This window comes from Capra hircus, chromosome 6 (assembly GCF_001704415.2).
Source record: "Capra hircus breed San Clemente chromosome 6, ASM170441v1, whole genome shotgun sequence".
NCBI lineage: Eukaryota > Metazoa > Chordata > Mammalia > Artiodactyla > Bovidae > Capra > Capra hircus.
In genome coordinates, this window is record NC_030813.1 from 26,551,300 (window position 1) to 26,573,319 (window position 22,020).

A 22,020-nucleotide genomic window follows, 5' to 3' on the forward strand; every position below is an offset into this window, starting at 1 on the left:
TCCCCACTGAATTTCTGTTTTCTGTGTTACTCTGTTGCTATCACCAGCATGGGGAATGTCTGGTCTATGACCAGTTCATGTGAAGGCAAAGTTCTCATCTCTTTTTACCCTCTCAACTTCCCATTGCTTCCTTGGGTAGGTCCTCATCATATCCCATGTACTTCTAATCTGAATGTATCAACTTTCTGTCCCACAGAGGAAAATGGGGACTTATCACTACTGGTAAGAACACGAACGTTGGTGTTTCATTCTTGTTGGTCCAAATCTCTGCTTCTGCACTCAGAAGCTGTGTGCCTCTGAGCAAATTGATCTTTCTTAAAATGGAGTTAATAATAATGCCTCTTTCAGAATAAACAGTTGTGATGCTTAAGAGAGACATGGCATACACAAAGCACTAGGCACAGTGCCTGACACGTAATAAAGAGAAGTTAATGATAGCAATGAGGCAGGGGACCTCAGCGATGACCTGTCTGCCCTCCTCAGCAAGAGGGACGGTAGGCCATGTCACAGCATCCCAGCATTGCTCGTGATGACACTGGGACTCACTGTGTCAGGGGAGTGACTGCCTTTGTCCGCAAAGTGCTTTAACATGAGAAAGTCTCGGATTTCCCTGGGCTGAGTTTGATGTCAGTAAGGACGGAGGTCTAATGGTCTCCCGTGTGTGCAGTCGTCTCTGTTACCCTACTGTGCTGGGACCTATGAAAAGGAGAGTGACATGCTGAGTGGCATTATTTTTGTACTATAGAGACCCAGAAACATTTTGAGTCATTTGAGAGGCTGGTGCATTTGTGGCTTCTGATAGGAACTGTAAAGTGAAATAGCATTCTGGTCAGGGCACTAGAGAGGCTGAGCATACTGGTTTTTTGTTGGCATGCTGAAAATACATTTTTCTAAATGTTCTCAGACTTCCGTGACCAAGGGTAGCTTGGAAGAAGGGGTCCTTCGGTTTTGCTCCATCAGGGCCACGGTGCTGAGCTTTTCTGTGTAGGAACTCAGAATGCATCAGTATCACTGCAGTGTCAGATAAATGTCCAGGGTTTCGGAAGTTCTGCTTATAAAAACACCACCACCTTTTCCGAGCAGTCACTCCTCTGTGTTATTTTCCGTTCCCTCTGCTCCTGCTGTTTTCCCAGCCCCTTTTTGGATTTATTAGCCATTGCCTACAAAGTGTCAGTAACTCCCCGCTGCAAATGGCAAAGACCTCGCCAGGTGGACCCTTCTCAGATTTCCCTGAAACTGGAGAGAGTAACCACCCTCACTCTCATTTTCTCCATGGCTCCCTCTCAGTGGACAGCTTCCCTGACATTTAACTTGATCAAGATGTTAGTAAAATAAATAGCGTGCGCCATGACCCTCAGTCTCAACCTGCCTCTTTTCACCTCATTGTTTGGAGAGGAAACTCAGAGTTGCTGTGGATAATCAAGACGAGGACTAAGATATGTCTTTCCTTGTGGCCAGTTACACCCAGTCCTGATCACTGAGCTCGGAGTGGGTAGACAGCCATGTGCTATGTGTTACCAAACCTGTGGAACTCCAGTTATAAGACACTATTATTTGAGGTACAGTCAAGGGGGAAAAAAAGCAATTAAACTGAGACACCATCATTTTTAAGACACATCCCAATTTCAGAGATGTTAAAGTGTGCTGGAAAAATGTGTCTCTTAAAGGAGATGGGATGCTGTGAGAACTGATTCAAACGAACTATCCCCCTGGTTACTGTTGCTCCTCTCTCTCGCCCCGTACTCAACGCAGCTGATGGATGGCTGAGTCCATGTATTTTCAGCTCAACCTTCCATGTTATTTGTGTGCTCTGTGTTATGCATGAAGTTATAGCTCTGAGTTTAGGCCAAGTCATGAAAGCCCTTTCAACTACAATGTAAGTATTATAAGTTTCTGACTAAGATTCCAGGTGTTTTCTTTGGGTCATCCTGGACTTGATAAGGGTCCTGTTCCCTTTTGAAGGGGTGATAAAGAGTTGACTGAGGGACACTGGGGGTTTCTGCAGGCCCTCCCTGCCCCAGCCCATTCATGATGGCATGATGGCAAGGAGAAAATCTCCAACTCTGCTAAATTCATGCCCCTAGTTCTTTGTTTTCTAGTGACATCATGCTTAGGTTTATGGGGTACTCACTGCTTCCTCTCCAGTCCAGAAAGGCAGCATCAGACATTACTGATGACTTTAATTTTATTCAAGATTCTACCTAATTATTATTCTTTATAATCTGAATGACTTCTAAGCAAGTGCTGTTCTTAATGCGGTAATAATTTTATCAAGGAGATGGTGGTATTTCTTTTCCTGTTGAAGACCATTAGATTTTAGAGAAAACTTTCTCAGCAGATAAAGTAACCCAAAAGTGATTGAAACTTTGTTTGTACTAGTAAAAATATGGCATTTTCTCTCATACTTACACCATTTTCTTGCTTTCTTTCAGTTTTTGGGAATAGCATTTCTTGGAATCGGACTCTGGGCGTGGAATGAAAAAGTAAGTCAAACATCATTAAAATGCACACATTTTGTTTGTAAGAAGCTGCATGTTATATGCTGTCTCTTTTTCCTCTTTGATGACTGCCAAGTGTATGGAAACATGGCTCTTTAACGAAAAAGTACCCCCCCCAAAATAATGTCACGGTTCAAAGACTCAAGAATGGAGCCTAAATTGGTCATTGCACCAAAATAATTACAGAAGTAACAACACACGTGCATAACACAGAATGTGTAATTGGAATTTTATCAGTTAGCTGGAGAGACATGTTCCCATGGAACAGGGCCTCACTCTGGCATAAGAATTTCAATAATGCATATAAATAATACTAACAATACTAAATAAGCACCTGGAGCCTTTTTTTTTTCCTCTTTTACTTTTTAAAAAACCCTTTGGAAGATTATTCAAGCCATGAAGATTATATTTGAGTTGTGAACATTATGTGCTAAGCTATCAGCGTGTGGTACGTATGGAAGAAACTAGATATAATTCATGTTTGAAAATCAGATAAACTTATCAGTGTTGCTCAAGAGTGTGAACACTTGTGTGCTGATTGGAAATGTTAAGGAATATCCAAACTTTGTCATCAAATATCGCACAGTAAAAGAATAAATCTGGATCTATGGAGAAGGCTATATGAAGACACAGTGTTCTGGGTGGTTTATTATGTAAATAACATCCTCATGACAACAGTGCCCTGTGTCCATTCCTCCACTTCCCTTCCCATCCACACATTTTAAGTTTTTTTCTGCAGCTTCTCCTTCTGATGCCAAGCAGTGGAATTAAAATATAAATACATACTCCTTTTTTCTTCCTTCTTTGGACATGAGATCATTGGCAGCATTTTATCTGTTCTGGCATTTGGCTACACAGTAAAGCTTTATCATCCCCCACCTATGAGAGTGAGGGAGTGCATGGATTGGTTAAAAGTTGTAAACTAAGACGTTAGCTGAAATTTTCCCAGAAGACCATTCTCTTATCACATTGACATTTCACCTTCGGAGCTTGACCAAGGCGTGGAGTCAGGCATTCCTTTGAAGTGGTCTATGTATTAGGAAAGGAGAGAAAAACTGAGAAAGTCCAGCAAACAAAAGCCCTTCAGCTGCAAGAAGGCATTTCCACAAGTAAAACAATGTTTAGATAGATTGTATCCAGTAAAACTCAAAGTAAATCCAGAGTTTTGAAACTGAACCGCCATCTGTTTATTTTCAGAATGCTTGTACAGATTGTGAAATGTTTATGGAAAATGAACCACCTTCCAGCAACCTTATGAGGAAGAGTGGTGACTGTACGTCAAGGGAAACAAATTAAGTTCCAAAAACGGAATTTTATCTCCAGAAACTTTTCTGTTGAATAACTGACCTTCTTGTGGATTATGATCAGTTTCTGTGCTGATCCCTTTATAAGCCTGAAGGTTTGTACTGGTGGAATCTCAGAAATTCCGCTTTTAGAAGCCCTCTGTTTGGTTCAGGGCCAGATCTTATAGCTTTGTATAACTCTCCTTTAATCAGTCTATTTCTGTCTGCTCTGAAAAGGTGCGAGAAGGCATTATATGAACTAATTGTCTGTTCTAGCAATAAGCAGACAATATGTTGTTTTGAAGGTTTTTCTCTTTGTGAAATATAATTATCCTTTTGTCTCATCAGTCGCCCTGATGTCTCTTCTTTGATAAAATCACAAAATTCTAAAACCGACAGTATCATACAAATATCAGAGCAAGGGGATGATGTGGTCTCTAGGGAGGGATGAAATAACAGTTCCCTCCGTTTTCAGGGCTGGTATCAGCAAAGGGAAGGCTTCTCTGCAGAGCTGGAGTTACCTGGCCGGGGTTGCCCAGCTACTGTGTAGCAGGACTCTGGGAGCTGGGACTACGCGGAGGTAGCGGAGGGTACAGGACGTGTGACAGCTCAGTATGGTGCACACTGGCCGTGTGTTTGGGCCCTGAGTCTGGGGGTGAGGATGCTGCAGCAAATGCTGCTGAGTCCCTGTCCCATGGGGCTTGTTTTTAGTGGGGGCACCAGCAGTTAGCTAGCCAGGAACACATGTGCAGGTGTGGATGAGTGCTGAGAAACGCAAGGTATAGAGTAAGGGCTGCTTAGAGTGGTGGGGAAGAGGTCTCCCTTACTTTTTATTAATTTATTTTTGGCTGTGTTAGGTCTTTGTCGCTGTGCGGGCTTTTCTCTAGTTGTGGTGAGTGGAGGCCACTCTGCAATTGCAGTGCCGTGGCCTCTCTGGTGGAGCACAGGCTCTAGGGCGCATGGGCTGCAGAAGTTGCAGCTTGTGGGCTTCGTAGTTAAGGCGCCTGGGCTTTAGAGTGCAGGCTCAGTAGTTGTGGGGCATGGATTTAGTTGCATGTGGAATCTTCCTGGACCAGGGATCAAACCTGTTTCTCTTGTTTTGGCAGGTGGATTCTTTACCACTGAGCCACCAAGGAAACCCCGAAAGGGATCTCTTTTAGATAGAGCACTTGGGAATGGCCTCCCTGACAAGAGGGCACTGGAGCAGAGACCTGGATGAAGTAAAGAGGGGTCTGCAGAGCACTGGGGGAGTAGCAAGTCCAGCGGCCCCAAGTCAGGCACATAGCGATTCCGAGGAACAGGAAGAATGCCAGTAGGAAGGGAGAGCTAGATATAAGGCAGGTGGCCAGAGAGGCAGGCAGACCCAGGAGGGGCAGGGCCCTGCAGAGGCCCGGGCATTAAGGGAGTGTCCTAATCTGGCTTTTGTTTTAAGATCACTCTGGTTGCCATGAGGGAAAAGAAAAAAAAAAAAAAGCACAGCTCTGGGCTGAAAGACCAGAGTTCAATACTGACTCCTTCCTTTGCTGTCAGCGTGACTTTGGGCAAGTGGTTTAGCATCTCTGGGTACCCTTCCCTGGTTTATCCAAAGGACACTCGTGTCAGCTTGTAGGGTTGCTGTGAGGATGAAGTAGGGTGGCTCCCCACACTGAGCCTGGTGTAAGGTACATGCTTTCTGGGACATGGTTCCCTTCCTTGGATGCCCTGGTGGAGTGTGTCCACTTCTACATGGGCACCAGCACAGAATGGGGGCTTTGGGAGCTGCCTCAGATTTTAGGAGCATTCCAGGCTCTGATCTGTGGACTGAGAATCGGCTTTGTTCTGGGGTCTCTTAAGGAGGGTTTGATGTTCATTGATTGACTTGGTAGCTGCAGAGGCTGCTCCGCTGAAGCCCTTGGGGATAAGTTCTAACCTAGACCAGGCCACTGCTGGGATGATGTTCTGAGGTGAACCGCAGCCAGCCAAGGGTGACGGCCGCGTGCACCTGCAGGGCGGCTCACACCAGCCTGTGAATCAGTAAATCCCCCCAACGGAGATGTGGTGACATTTACTTGAAAAGAAGCCCAGAGGGTAAATCCCCAAACTGGGTCACGGCTGGAAGGATCAGATTTCTTTAATAGATGGGGTTTTGCACATTTTTATGTGGAGCACAGAAACATTGGAGGCAAAAATCATTAAAAATACCAGCCTGAGATTTAGGACTAATATTACAGTTGAATATTAGACTTAATAATTAAATAATACATTTAATCTAGCTTCCAGATCACCATCAAGATGCAAAAGATGTATGTGTCTCCAGGGGAAACTGGTTTATGTGCAGTTTTTCAGAAATCATAGGATCTGCGATTTTAGAAGGAATGTTAACAGTCACATGGCATGAGTTACCTCCACAACAAGCTTGGCAGCGTCCGGCAGAAATCACCTCATCCATTCAAAGAACATTCTTGAGCGCACAGCATGGGGCATGGCTTGTGCTTGATTCTGGGCATGTAATTCTTCAGGGGGTGCATGTTCTAGGATGGGCGTGCATATATACATGAACTATGAGTGCTAGTTTGTTCGAGGACGGGCGTGCTGATATACATAAACTGCACTTCAGTCATGTCTGATGCTTGCGACCCCACGGACTGACGCCTGCTAGGCTCCTCTGTCCATGGGATTCTCCAGGCAAGAATACTGGAGTGAGTTGCCATTTCCTCCTCCAGCGGATCTATAAATAAAGTAATACATTGCCATTCATGCTGATTTGGAGTGTATAGAAGTTGAACAGTTCCTGGGGCAAAGCACTCACCACTTTTCTCTGGGTTCCTCTTACTGTTAGAAAGACCTTCCTCCTGCCAAATCAGAATCATGTCCTACTGGTTTTCATTCATGGAATGTAGGTCTGCCCCATTGGGTCCCATTGTAAGCCCTTCTCTGTATTTAGTCCTTGGTGTGTTTCCTTGTGAGTTTCCAGGCTCTGGTGGAGGTGGGGGATCCCTCTGCCATCTTGATCTCGCTCCTCTGACCTCCCTATGGGTCCTCTTCTCCAGGGAGAGGATGTTTTAGGGGCCGTAGAGTGTATGGCCGGATCACGTCCCCCCTCTCCTGTCTGCGCTCAGTACCACTTGAGGTCACACAGTGTATCACTGAGTGGTCTCAGGTTGGTCCAGGTCCGCTGGGTTTCCTCCCTCCATCTCACATCTGGCTGATTTTCAGAGGCAGATTCAAGAGTCCAGATTGCCCCAGGTCTGTTCTACCTGTCTGTCTACCTGCAGAGATTGCTCTGGAGCTGGAAGCTCTGTGCTCCATCAACCAGCACATTCCCCACTCCGCTCAGCTTGGTTTTCATCAATATCCTCGCTCAAGACCTCCTTTTAACTCAGACCTTCCTTTAACTCCTTGCTCCAGTGCTACCTGGCAAATTCGGATTCAGTAGGTCTGGGTGTGGACACCAGGAGGCTCTGTTTTACAAGCTTCCTGTATTATTCTGATTGCAGTCAAGTATAGTTATCACTGATAGAAGGCAGTGACATATTGAGCAGGCTGAGGACAGAACCCAGTGACATGTCACTGGAAATTTCCTTTGGGGTTGACATCATTGACTTGTGTGTGCCCTTGGGTGTCATTAGTCAAGGAGTCTCTAATCCATCTACTTGTCATTGTATCAGACTGTCTTTCTGCTTCTTCTCTTTTCTCTGAATAACTAGCCTAGGACTCATATGAACCTGGCTGGCACTTTCTCATTGAACATCATTTTCTTGCCCAGGTACCCAGAAACCTTTATCAGTCAAGTGAGGACTGAGGCATGTTTAATCATTCTTCTCTTCCAGGAACACTTTGCTACTTGGCTTCCAAGATCCATCACATTCTTGGGTTTCATACCTCATTAGCAGTGCCTTCTCATACTTGTTTGTAAAGTCCAGCTTCCTCTTGAACTTCTGAATTTTGGAGAAACCCCTTGTTTCTCTTCACTCACGCTCTGGGAGTTCTCGTTCAGGCTCAAGGCCTCAAGCATCATTAATCACTGGTGTGAAGTCACTCAGTCGTGTCCTACTCTTTGCGACCCCATGGACTGTAGCCTACCAGGCTCCTCCCTCCATGGGATTCTCCAGGCAAGAGTACTGGAGTGGGTTGCCATTTCCTTCTCTAAATAATCACTGATGACTTCAAATTTACATCTGTGGTCCTGACCTCTTCTGAACCCCAATCTCATGCCCAGCATCTCTGCTGAAAGGCCCGCCAGGCTTCTGAAGCTTTATAGCCCAGAGAAATACTCCTGATTTCTCCCCTCACACCTTCTCTTCCCAGTTGCAGGAGATGGTGGCTTGGTCCTCTTCACTTGCCTGGGTGTTCTTGACACCCTTGTCTTTTCTTCTCATACCGCATCCAGTCTGTCAGCAAACACTGTCAGCTCTGTTTTGAAACTGCACTGAGAATATGATTTCTTCCAACCACCTCCACTTCTACACACTAGTCTAAGCTGCCGCCTTTTGCCTCTGTTAGTACAGACGCCTCTGTTGTTCCCCAGCCTCTGCTCTGTGCCTCCACTCCCAGCCCTGGCCGTCTCCAAACAGCAGCCAAAGTGATTCTTTTATTCATTTTTTATTTTTATGATTACTTTCTCTGTTTTTGGCCGCACTCACAGCTTATGAGATCTTAGTTCCTTGACCAGGGTTTGAACCCAGGCCCCCAGCAGTGAAAGCATGGACTTCTAACGACTGAACTGCCAGGGAGTTCTCCAGAGTGATTCTTTCAAGCATAAGGCAGAATCCTGTCGCGTCTCTACTTCAAGCCCCCCAGCGCATTTACTGTCTCACTCAAAGCTGAGTACAGTACTGTGTTATTTCTGGGTCCTCCTTTCCCATGCTGCGCTCCCTCCCCTGGGGCGCTCCCGCCCGTGTTCCTCCACCATCTCGGATGGACCCGCCACCCCGGGGCCTTCGTGCCACTCATCCCCTGCGAGGTGCGCTCTTCGCCAGAGGTCCACACAGCTGCTTGCCTCTGCTTCCTGGTCTCTGCTGCAGGGCCACCTTCGTCTGTGGGCCTCCCTGGCCTATTTGAAGCAGCCACTCTCACGCTAGTCCCAGCCCCTTTCCCCACTTCCATGTGCTTTTCCCCTACTCTGTGTTGTAAAAGGACTTACCACTCACACGGTTTTTTTTTCCCCCTAAACAGGGACTTCTGTTTACTACTACACTCTAGTGCTTAGAACGTTAGCTGACACGTAATAGACATTCAAGAAGCCTGCTCGTGGGAGAATGAATGCGCAAAGGGAAGATGAAAGCATTCTTTTCCGCCCTGGCTCTATCATTCAGACCCTAGTAAGCATATTATCAGTTCGTACAGCCTAAAAGGAAGTAAAGTGATATGTGGTTTCTGGTATCTGATATGGTAGGGGTTCATTCAGTGTTAGAAACAGCAGATTTCTAACATCCAGAGGAAAAAAAATTATTTCTAGCATGTAAGTGGTAATCTGTGTATGATTGTCTTGACTTCAGAAGAATTGGGGATATCTTCCCTTTTCCGTTTTGCCCAATGTTTATACCTTTTCCCTGCTTTGTGCGGGATTTTATGCAATTTGAGTTCCCCCATCCAGATTGAACCCTGGGCCCTCGGCAATGGGAGCGAGGAGTCCTAACCACTGGGCGGCCAGGGAATTCCCATGGTAATGCTTTTGACTTAATTCTTAGGTAGGGGCAAGAGGCTGGGTGATAGATCGCTAACAGTCGTAAGTAGGGCTGCTGCCCCCAACACTGTTGAGCGCAAGGGGGAGACACGGCTTTTCCAAGTGGGAAAAGTGGGTTTCCCTGGTCCTCAGTGTGAGCTTTTGGCTCCTCCTGCGCCTCCTGCCACCTCTCACACAGCACCAGCCTTCTGGGTGGAGGGGGAACCTGGCCTGGCTTGTCTGACCTGGAAGCTCCTTGAGGACAGGAGCCTGTCTTCTTCAGCCCGTTGCGCCCAGGCCTGGCTGGGTGCCTCCTGCATCTTGGATGCCGGGTGCTCATGGCCACGTGAATGAGAATGTCTGGGAGAGCTGTGTACATTGTTGCAGACCCCATGGGGTCTCCTTCCTGAGTCCCCTGCCTCGTCTGTCACTGCTGGGGCACAGGGCTGACCCTGGCAGGTGGACTGGCCATGAGAGGAGCTCTCTAGTCTTTATCAGCTTTCTCCCAGGCTGTCCTGGAGACAAGGGTGAGTCTTTTTCCTGGAGGCCTTCCCCCTGACCACTATCTGTAATGCCAGTCTCACTTCAGAACCCACCGGTTGCTGCCTGTCACGATTGTACAGAAGGCTCAACTTGGAAGAACTTTCCCAATTTTCCCAGGAAGGAAAAGTTAGACGAGGAGATTCAGTGATTCAAGCAATTCATAATGGTGGTGGTCAAGGTAGCCAGAGGGAAGTGGTAGGTGGAAGCGGTTACCCAGGCAACTTAAAGAGAAAAATGCTTGCCTCCCCTGAGAAAGTACTTGAAGGAGACATTTCTGAGATGCCGAGAATACTTTTGACGGCTTCATTTCATGGACTGAAATGTACGTTTGCATCTCGTTCTCAATTGTGCATGTGATCCCCACAGGTTCTCTGTTGCCGTTGAAAATCTGCAAACTGACCAGCTTTTGTTGAGTACCTGGAAAGTCAGCCTGTGCTCTGAGGTGCTGTAACCAGTATGCTTAGCAGAGGCATGAAATACGTTAGGGGAAAAACCCTTAATTTTTCTCTTTTTGTATGTCCCTGTAAACTTTTTTGCAGAGAAATTTATCAGGAATGAAAATTCAGGTGGATCAAAAATTGAGTGTCTTTGTTGTCCACCCTCAGATACCACAGTCCTACCCCAGGTCAGGAAGGTGCCCTGGGGGAAGAAATGACATCCCACTCCAATATTCTTGCCTGGAGAAATCCCATGGACAAAGGAGCCTGGTGACTACAGTCCATAGAGTCGCACAGAGTTGCACATAACTGAAGCGACTTAGCACACACACATTCTCATTTTAGGCACCAGTCCAGACCCAGTTATTAGAAATAAAAATACTAGTCAATCATGTCTGACTCTTTGCAACCCCATGGACTGGTGTCCCCCTCTGTCCATGGAATTCTCCAGACAAGAATACTGGAGTGGGTTGCCATTTCCTTCTCCAGGGAATCTTCCCAACCCAGGGATTGAACCCGGGTCTCCTGCACTGTAGGCGGATTCTTTACCATGTGAGCCACCAGGGAAGCCCAGTTATTAGACAGGGCTGGATAAAAATTGAAACCCTAGCCTCACTTTACTTTAAAATGTTTGCCTTGCCTGGCACAGTCAACCTTGGGCCCCTGGAGAGAGGAAGGGGTGAGGCCTTTGCCCCCTGTTTCCTCCTGTCCCCCCTCCCCGATCCCCCAGAGGTTTCTCTCCCACTTCCTGCCAGGGCAGAAACGTGGGTGCAGCTTTGCTCTCTGAGCCTGGCAGGTGGTAAAGGGGATGGTGCCTTGGCCCTTTTGAAGTTTCCCCAAGAGTCCCGCTGCCTTGCAGTTCCCCTTCGCTGGGTGGGCATCCCTGTTCTAGGTGGCCACCCAGTACCCCTGCCTAGACCCTGTGTCTCCGAGCTTCCTCAGGGATCCTCTTGAAACTTCCTTACTAGGTTTTGGATGAAAAGAAATCTGCTCCCTTATCTAGGAAGTGGAGTCACACAACACAGCAGTTGCTTTCTCCAGAGAAATCTCATTCCATAACCCAGCCCCTCATCCCCTTGCTTTCACTGAGGTGTGCCAAAGAAGGAAGTTCTTCGCTTCATGGTGTGTGTGTCTGTGTGTGCACACACAGTAGGAGGTCATCTCCTATTCACTTGGGTTTTCAGATCGTGACCGGTAAAGTGTGAGATAAGACTATCACATTTTTCTTAACATTTTGGAGACAGGTGTACGTTCCCAGGTGGCGCTAGTGGTGAAGAACCTGCCTGTCAGTGCAGGAGACATGAGAGACGAGTCTGATCCCCGGTCAGGAAGAGCCCCTGGAGAAGGGCCTGGCAGCCCACTCCAGTATTCATGCTTGGAGAACCCATGGACAGAGGAGCCTGATGGGCTACAGTCCATAGTGTTGCAAGGACTTGGACGCGACTGAAGGACTTAGCACGCGTGCACGCACATATGATGTTACGTTGGAAACAAGAACAGTCTTGCCCACTGCTGCTTTTTCTCTTTAGACAGTAGAGCATCGTGGTTGGAACACTGCTCTGGGCTCAAACCCCTGCTCTGCCACTTTCTCGCCTGGGTCACCTGGCAAGTTACTCCATCTCTGGGTCTGTGTCCTGCCAGGGAAAATAGTCGTACCTAGAAGGTTAACTGTGAGGGGGAAATTATCCAGGTAGCTCTGAGCCTGGCAGAGTCAGCGCTCAGTCGTGTAGCCCTTACATGGCTTTCATCCCACAGTTCAGCATCCCCACAGGACCTCCCAGCAGCTTCCTCAGCCTCTACCTGCTGCCCAAGGAGTGAGCTTTCTGAATTCACATGTGACCCTCCTCTGCTCAGAAGGCCTTCAGAGTCAAACCCAGCCATGCTCCACCAGCCTCTGTCTCCTCTCACCACTTGTGACAGTCACACGTACACCCCGTGGTGGGCCAGGTCCTGCCACTTTGTCTCTGCCCTTGCTGACATGACCTCCTGCCCCTCCTGTGTACACTCACGTAACACACACTAATACCTCTGCCCAGAACCCTCCTACTAACCTGTCCCCCCTCTAGACTAGCTCCTGAGGGTGTCCCCATACGTTCACTCTGAATATCCATGACTTGCACAAGTACCTGGCACCTCTCAGGTGATTCTCAGGAAACTGTTTGCTCAGGAACTGAATGAGTTGTGCATCTCTGAAGCTCTAGGATACAGTGATCACCTACCACTACATTAGACTTTCGTTTGTTGTTTGGGGTTTGTTTTGTTTTTGTTTTTGTTTTGTTTTGTTTTTTGCTTTAGTTGTAGGGACACTGTGATCAGAGCCTTTATTACATATTTCAGTTTAAACTTTTTACTTAGGAATATTCTGGATATGTTTCTTATCTTCTGCACGTGGACATGAAATACCTGGAGAGTGGCTCGGAGCATGCTGGGTTTTTGAAAAATGACACTTTTGCAGGTGGCTGTGTTTCCTTGTTCGAAGAGGCAGTTGCTCCGCCCAGGTGGCGGTGGTGGTTTCCTGGCCTGAGCACAGTACCAGCGAGGGCACCACATGGCTGACCTCCCCATCGGAGGCTCGGTTGCAGGATTTTCTGGAGCCCTGAGACATGACTCTCTCTCTCTTCTTCTTTCTCACCACAAAAGCAGGTCATGGCCATTTTTTATCTTTAAGAAAGGATTACTTGAATCTCACCATGACCTTTTCTGACAAGAAAAATACGGGAAACCACATGTCTTGAAAGCGTCTGGTCTTCCTTTAACCTCATGTCTCTTTGCCAGGCTGTGAGTTACGCTGCCCTGCACCCTTTCATCTCCCTGAACTGCTCAGGTCCCAGCAAGCTCCTGTCTCTCTGCATCCTCTCCTTGGATTCTGCAGCAGTTGCTTAGACAGACGGGGGTTCTGGGGTGTGCAGAGCAACTTTGTCCTTAACATCTGTAGAGGATCTCTGATGACTTGTTGGGGGCAGGTGGCCCTGTGGCCCAGCTTGGACTTCCTGTGGTCATCGTCACCAGCTTTCCAGGACCACCCCCTCCAAGTGGCTCATTTTCTTGAAACTGTCCTGTCTTGGCATTCTTTCTCAAGTAGGGAAATGCTGCTCCCTCTCTTACTCTAGGAAAACTGGTGCCTGTTTCACCCAGTGAAGTGTAGAGAGGGTGGGCAAGGCGGGACGCAGGATCATAAATTTCAGAGGGGCCTATCTGGCCTGGCTGTGCCTGCACATTCCATAGGTTTGTCTCTCTGTTTCTCATCCAGCCGCTGGAAGGAATGTGCTCGTATATGCCAAAGCAGAAGAGTCCCAGACTTAGGGGCTTATTGATGCTATTTTTGCTTTTTTTTTTTTTGCTGTGTGAGTTGAGAGAAAAGAAAGTGAAGCTTGCCAGGTGGCACACACAGGCTGCTCTGTGCTGCTGGGGAAAACCACAGATACTCCTGAGGTTTATGGGTTTGAAACCCTCCTGGAGCTTTGCTTGCATGTTCATATCTGCACATGTGTAGAAACCTCTTACTGGAAGAAACAGTAACACTCAGAACATAGTCCTTGATTGCAGAACCCTGGAAAGAAATGACTTAAATTCCAGAGATTATTGAATGCATGAGGTGCTGAGGAGATGGAAGTTGGAGGGAAGATGGGCTGGTTTTTCACATCCTGACTGAGACATACCAGGGTCTTCTCAGGTGGTGCTAGTGGTAAAGAACCCACCTGCCAAGGCAGGAGATGTAAGAGAGAGGAGTTCAATCCTGGGGTAGGGAAGTTCCCTTGGAGGAGGACACGGCAACCCACTCCAGTGTTCTTGCCTGGAGAAACCCTGGACAGAGGAGCCTGATGGGCTACAGTCCATGGTGTCGCAGAGTCGGACACAGCTGCAGTGACTGAGCGCAAGCACACTGAGACATACCAGGCCGATCAGACCCCTGACGGATGAGTCCTCACAGGGAATGGGACGTGGTTTAGGAACAAAAGTCACCCGGGAGCCGTGACTCTCTGGTGCCCAGGGTGCCTGGCCGGGTTTCTAAGCAGCAGCGGTGCCCTGGCCTGGTTGAGGTGTGTAATCTCGGCCGCGTGGCGGCTGACCTGCACCCAGCTGCTTCTCTCTGCTCGCTCCTCTGCTTCACCGCTTCTTTGTACTCTTGGCTCCCACCCCCTCGTGGCTTCTGCTTACTCCTGACCTCTCTCTCCCCTTCTGCCTTTACTCTGAGTGCCTTTCAGGTGACTTCCCATTTCTCGAGAAAGAAGGTTGACTGGCAGGTCAGTTCCTCCCACCTCCTTAAGACATCATCCTACGTGGGCATGGCTTTCTTGGAAGTGGGTCAGGCAGGCCAAGTGCCAGAGCGAAATAGATTTCTCTCCAAAGCTGTTGGTTAGAGGCCCCTCCAGCATGCTTCAATAGCAGCGGTCCCCGACATTTTGGGCACCAGGGACCGGTTTCATGGAAGACAGTTTTCCCATGGGATGGGCTGGGGCCGGGGGATGGTGTGGTTCAGGCGGTAGCACAGTGATGGCGGAGTGGCACGAGGAGGCTTTGCTCGCTTGCTTCTTGCTGTGTGGTCCCGGTTCCTGACAGGCCGTGAGCCAGGGACTCTGTTCTGTAGCATCCGCTGTCATCCTCTTGGTCCAGTTTAGTAGTGATGAAATGATGATGCTGATCAACTGTGATTGAATTCTTATTTGCCAAAGACGTAGCCTAATATTTGAATTTACTTGGATTATTTTCTACATCCTCATAGTAACCTTATGATGTAGGGTACCATTTCACAGGTGTGGAAATTGAGGTTTAGGCAGGTTTGGTACCTGAACCAAGATCACTCAGGTAGTAAGTAGTGTAACTGAAATTCAAGACAACGTAATCTTCTACGTAGTCATCCTCTCTGTCTGTCCTACATTTAACCCTTGTCTGTTGTTCAGTTGCCAAGTCGTGTCCAACTATTTGTGACCCCATGGGCTGCAGCACGTCAGGATTCCCTGTCCCTCACTGTCTCCTGGAGTTTGCTCAAGTTCATGTCCATTGCATCAGTGATGCCATCCAGCCATCTCATCCTCTGAGGCCCTCTCCTCCTTCTTCTATCTTTCCCAGCATCAGGATCTTTTCCAAGGAGTCAGTTCTTCACATCAGGTGGCCAAAGTGTTAGAGCTTTAGCTTCAGCATCATTCCTTCCAATGAACATGCGGGACTGATTTCCTTTAGGATTGACTGGTTTGAGCTTCTTGTTGTCCAAGGGACTCTGAGGAGTATTCTCCAGCAGCACAGTTCGAAAGCATCAATTCTATGGTGCTCAGCCTTCTTTATGGTCCAACTCTCACATCCATACATGACTACTGGAAAGAACATAGCCTTGACTTTACAGACCTTTGTTGGCAAAGTGATGTCTTTGCTTTTTAACACACTGTCTAGGTCTGTCATAGCTCTTGTCTGAAGTGAAAGTAGCTCAGTCGTGTCTGACTCTGTGATCCCATGGATTATACAGTCCATGGAATTTTCCAGGCCAGAATACTGGAGTGGGTTGCCATTTCCTTCTCCAGGGGATCTTCCCAACCCAGGGATCAAACCCAGCTCTTGTCTATAGACCACCCCTTTTTCTGGATTCCAGGGGAGATTGCAGGTGAGCCAGGGAGCTTGAGTACAGGGTGGTTTGTGCAGAAGGAGACTGGAATGCTCTCTAGCACACCCTAGAGCAGGCTTGTCTGAGTGGCTGGAATTTCAGTCTCCCTTGTAGGACTTCCCTGGTGGCTCAGACGGTAAAGCGTCTGTCTACAATGTGGGAGACCTGGGTTCGAGCCCTGGGTTGGGAAGATCCCCTGGAGAAGGGAATGTCAATCCACTCCAGGACTATTGCCTGGAAAATCCCATGGACAGAGGAGCCTGATAGGCTGCAGGCCACGGGGTCTCAAAGAGTCGGACACGACTGAGTGACTTTACTTTCTTTTTCCCACTTTGTATGGTGACAGATGCACCTCGGTACGCTTCTTGTTTGTTGACTCTCTAAACTTCTGCTATAATGATACTGCCTCAGCTGTGTTCCATTAATGTATCTTATTTCTTAGACACCTATTGGTCCCACTGCTTCGTTCTGCAAGATACTGTCTAGTACTTCGGGGATAGTGGAAATCTCCTCTTTTCACTGGTGAATCATCACTTGAAAGCTCCAGATTGATATGCCAAGAGCTAGGTGTCTTATAGCCAATTTGTGCACTGGCTGATTTGCTGAAAGTATTTGTTTCAACTTTTTAAATTGGCTGCTGTTCATTTTGTCTTTATAGCAGCACTTTGTTATGGTCAATTTGTTTTTGCTTCTGCTGCAGCAAAAGCTGTAGACTTGGAGATGACTGAGAGTCACAAGAATATAGATACAGGTATAGATAGTATGGGCTTCCCTGATAGCTCAGTTGGTAAAGAATCCGCCAGCAATGCAGGAAACCCCGGTTCGATTCCTGGGTTGGGAAGATCCATTGGAGAAGGGATAGGCTATCCACTCAAGTATTCTTGGGCTTCCCTTGTGGCTCAGCTGGTAAAGAATCCACCTGCAATGGGAGAGACCTGGGTTTGTTCGATCCCCAGGTTGGGAAGATCCCCTGGAGAAGGGAAAGGCTACCCACTCCAGTATTCTGGCCTGGAGAATCCCATGGACTATATAGTCCACAGGGTTGCAAAGAGTCAGACACGATGGAGCGATGTTCACTTTCATGTAGATAGTATGGATATGAAGAATTCTTTTGAATGCTCATTTATACTAATTTTTCTTAATATAATCTTAATACATTAACAGGCTTCCCAGTTGGTGCAGGTGGTATAGAACCCACCTACCAATGCAGGAGGCGTAAGAGAGAGGGGTTCAGTCCCTGGGTTGGCAAGATTCCCTGGAGGAGGACTTGGCACCACACTCCAGTATTCTTGCCTGGAGAATCCCTTGGACAGAGATTTGCAGAGTCTGACATGACTGAAGTGACTTAGCATGCATGCAGTGTATTAACAAAGAATATGTATATAGGGAATCCGCCTATATTCTGGAGACTGCGGTATTTGAATATATTCTTCTTGTGAGCTGCAGTCTTGGTCTCTGGCTTTCTCTCTCATTCTGCCTCTTTCCTTTCCTGTCTTTGCCGCTGCTGTTCAGATTTTCACCTTCACATCAGCCATCACAAATGACTAAAGGAGCAACTACATGCAGACAACTACTCTGCTTCTCACCCATTTTCCCTTATGCCAATTAGATTCCACTTCAGAGGATATTTTCTGAGCTTACACACAAAATCTAGTGCCCTTGACGTCTTTGACTCCAAGGGCTTTGCTGCAGGATACACACAGGAGGAAGAGGCGGACTTCCTAGTGGGGTGCACATGCAGGCTGTGTGTGGTGTTCTCACATCAGCAGTAGTCTGGGGTGCAAAGGAGGGCGGCCAGGTAACATTTTGTATCAGTTTATTTTTTTCAATAAGTTTGAGTTTTAAAAAGTTGTTATTTGAACCCAAGGACGGAACACTCAAGTCAATATGGAGAACTAGAGCTGAAATCATGTCTGGATTGTCGGTGACATAGACAAAACCTAAAAGTTCCTTCCATAACTGCTTGTTTCATAAATGATGCTGACTTGATAGTGAGTCAACATGAATGAGGCTCTTTACACTGACTCAGTTGCTGTGTGGACTGGAAATATCAACTAGCTGAGGAAAGGTATCCTTAAATCTAACACCTTCCCATCCCACCTCCTGCCTGTTCTCGCTCCACCCCCAACACTTTTTTCCAGTGTAAATTGGGAGCTTTAGTTTTTGTGTTTTTTTTTTTAAATAAAAATTCAAATGGATAAATTTTATTTCTTTTTTTTCCTTTTTTTTTTTTTTAAAATTGAAGGATAATTATAATACTGTGTTGGTTTCTGGCAAACATCAACTTGAACTAGCCAACCATAGGTATACCTATGTCCCCTTCCTCTTGAACCTCCCTCCCACCTCCTACCCCATCCTGCCCCTCTAGGCTGTCAAGAGCCCCAGTTTGAGTTCCCTGTATCATAGAGCAAATTCCCACTGGCTATCTATTTTACGCATGTTAGCGTGTATGTTTCCATGCTGCTCCAGAGAGCCTTAGTTTTGGTGGTGCTTGTGTGTGTGTGTGTGTGTCTGTGTATGTAGCCATACATGCAGCGATAAGGCACAGTGTTTTCAGTGCTTTGTTTTGTTGTGTGGAGCTCCTCAGGTACAAATCGGCTCCAGATAGAACCCATTTGTGCAGTCATGGAGTCTAAGGGTCCTGAGTGACTTGCAGAACTCATGGTCAGGCCAGGATCGAATAGCAGCAGGATTTCTCTGCCTACTCTCATTACCCGTTCCTCGCTGCAGACTGACTGTCTCTGCAAAGTGAAAATCACACAGCACGGGGCTCCAGAGTTGAATCTTTTATAGCTTCAGCCACTAGAGACAGATATTTATTCTAAATCCTGGGGTTGAGAAAGGGGAATTTCAGGCTTTCTCTCACCCAGAGAACTCTTGAGTAGCTCATGGAGTGGGTTTGGGAAGAGTGAACCTTTACAAGGAGAAGGAGGCCCTATTCCCAGAAGAACAGGGCGGTGCCCTCTTCGAGGTTCCTCGAAGCCTAGGTGTCTGCTGCCGGCGGCGGGCTTGCACATTCCTGAGGATTTACCACGAATCTGAATGTCTATTTTAAATCCCTTGGCTGACTTAACTGTAATCTTAGATTTTTTTTTTTTCCCTTCCGGCGGCTTGTTAACTACAAGCTTGAATTATAATTATTCTTCAGCTGGCATGTTCTAGCACTTCTTACTCATTTGTCAAATTGAGCTTAACACAATCAAAAAGTCCAGGGAAAGACCCCGTCTTTAAGACAGCGGGAGGCTGAGCTGTCCGCGGCCCATCATTTCTGTAATCCTCGGCCTTTGTGGCCACGATTAAGATCAGCTCCCCTTCGGTCGCTCTGTGTCGTTAGAAGCCGTGCGACTGCTCTTTAGTGACTATTTGGAGGCATTGCACAGGTGAAAAAGTCTTTTTTACTTATCTCCATTCAGGTAAGCCATCCTAATCCTAAGGAAAAGAAAACTGGGCATTGACTGCCGCACTTTGTGTTTTAAGATTTGAGTCAGTTTCCAGCAGATGACTACCTGGAATTCATTAAAAATAAAGTTCTTGGTCGTCTTTTCTGTCCTTTGCAGAATTTTATTTCCTCCACGCTCTCAGTATCTGGCTCCAGCCCTGTCTTTGGCCACAGTGTAGGATTAAATGAGTAGGATCTGCAGTCCAGCTCGGGCCCCAAATGATTGTTGTTTCCATGGAAACAGTTGAAGGCCTCTCAATTAAAACTGCCCCTGCAGGCTGGGGAATCTAAAAGTATGGAAATGAGTTTGTCTGAGAAGCCAAATTCTCATATTCCAAATTAAACCCAGAGAGGACAATGCCCCAGGAATCCACTGACAGTTGGGATCACACTTTTTTTTGCCTTTAAGGGAGGGAATGTCTTGGTATTTCAGGCCCAGGTGTGTGTATGTGTATATGTGTGTGCTGGGTTGCTTGTTTTGCTGAATTCCCCAGATAACTGTCCTTGTTATCCACGGAGCTCTTTGTGAACAGCCATGGATCACCAAAGAGTGTTTGGGAACAATCTGATCTTTGCTCAGACTCTGGTGTGAATCACAAACAACAAGCCCATTAAACATGGATGAAATCATAGAACGGTCTTAAAGTTGGAAGGAACCTAAAGGTCAGTAAGTCCCTCTTTCCCCTTCACTTGAGAATCCCTCCTGGAGTCCTGCTGATGGAGGTTCACAGCTTTGACTCCCCCATGAGGGGAAACACCCCCATGAAGGGAAGCCCTGGTTTCTCAAGCAGCCTTCTCCAGCCCATGACTGGAGACCTGCTGGCATTAGAAAGGTCTCTTTATGCTGGAACTGACATCTCTTCCTGTCTCTTCTAGTCTTGGTGCCAGGTAAATTGAATCTACTTCTCCCATAATTAAGTTGACTTTATAAAGTGTAAGAATGTCATCACATAGCCCCAAAGCCCTCTCCTCTCCTGGCTGAGTGGGTCTGAAACATCAGGACCTGAAGTATTAACACTTATGTTCATAGGCATTTTGAGGGGAGAGGTTGATTTCTCCCCATTGCGTGACCCTCACCACTTACTGTCACTTAGATTTTGTCTGACTTCTCTAGCAGTTTTTTTCCCCTCTCAGCATCGTTTGTGTAGGTGGACAATTGGTTATGGTATTTCTGTGTTCTCCTTTTTCCCTGTGGAGTACTCACAGGTCAGAAGTTGGAACTCTAAGAAACACAAGATTGGATCAAACCATTGGTCTATGCAGTTTCATGAAGGGTGTGGTTGCCTTGTATGATGTCACCCCAGACATTAGTGAATACACCCTACATTCCTAAGTGTTTAATAATCTCTCAGCCCTTCATTTGAGACTTTATTTAAACTCTGGCCTTTTTCATAAGGTTTAATTGAACATTGGAAGAGTCCTTTATGCCTCATGCGTACTATTATTACATTCTATTATTGTCCTTAAGGTGATCCCTGCCCACCCCCGCCCCCCACAAGAAACAAAAACCTTACAAATTCTCTTGTTCAACATTGCTGCAACTTTAAAATTGGTTAAAACATCAAAACCCTAAACTCCAGTGTTGATTAGTGCTGACTGAGAAGTGCTGGGAAGCAAATACATAGCTTCCATTTGGTAGACAAGGATTATTGAAGTAGGTATCCTGTTCTGGTTCTAAAAAATCAATAGCTGTGAGACCTTCAGCAAGCCACCAGACCTCTCTGTTTCCATTTTCTTCAAGTATAAAAGGAGATGATTGCTTCCTATTCTTCCATGTTGTTGGGAATGCTTTGAAAACAAATTGTTTAATTTTAAAGGTTTTATAGAAAACTATATCATGGTACTCTGGGGGTATTTTGAGAGCTCAAAACAAATTTAATAAGAAAAAAATATTGATGATATTGGATATTTAAGACTCATAGACTTCCACAGTTTCAAAATAACAGTAGCTGGCCTCTGTAAGAATGAATATTAAATATATACCTTCCATTTAAAAGAAAAAAAATCTCATAATTTCTAACATAGATTCTGGGTGGTATTTGATGTGATATCACACTTAAGGAAGAAAAGACTTCAGTAAAGAAGTGGTATTATTTGTGGAGACATGAAATTACTCTGGGTTCTTTTGGCAGGAGAATAAACAGGTTACAAGCTGGGGAATAACCTCTGATTTGTAAGTCATTTAAATCCCAGTCCTTAAAAAAGGGGGAGTAAGGAAATACCCTAGTAACTCAACATGGGCAGCCTATCAGTACAAATCACTCAAGTGGGCTTTGGGGATATGAGCTTGATGGGATCTCCTGAAAGTTCAAGGGTAGGCCTGAGGTGAGTTTTTCCCTGGAAAACTTTTAGAGTCTTGGGGCTGGGGCTGGCTGCCATGTTAGCATTAAGACTGCAGCTCTACCCTTATTTTCCTGAGAAATGCCAAGGGCTTGGAGCTGGCTCTGGTCTGGCATCTGCATGCCCCAGGGCTTTAAGGATGACTCCTTTTGGGTGTTGAAAGGTGTTTTTCCTACACATCTGGTTTTTACTCAAGACCACTTGTATTTGGAGATACGGAAAGCAAAGGTAACAACCGTA

At 46.6% G+C, this 22,020-nt stretch overlaps 1 protein-coding gene across 1 annotated transcript in view; it reads left to right on the top strand.

Moving 5' to 3' along the window:
* TSPAN5 (tetraspanin 5) overlaps positions 1–22,020 on the top strand; it is a 183,719-nt gene that overhangs the window by 146,519 nt on the left and 15,180 nt on the right. The window contains exon 2 of the mRNA XM_005681395.3: positions 2,433–2,483. Coding sequence (XP_005681452.1) covers positions 2,433–2,483 — 51 coding nt within the window. The remainder of the gene's footprint in view (positions 1–2,432; positions 2,484–22,020) is intronic.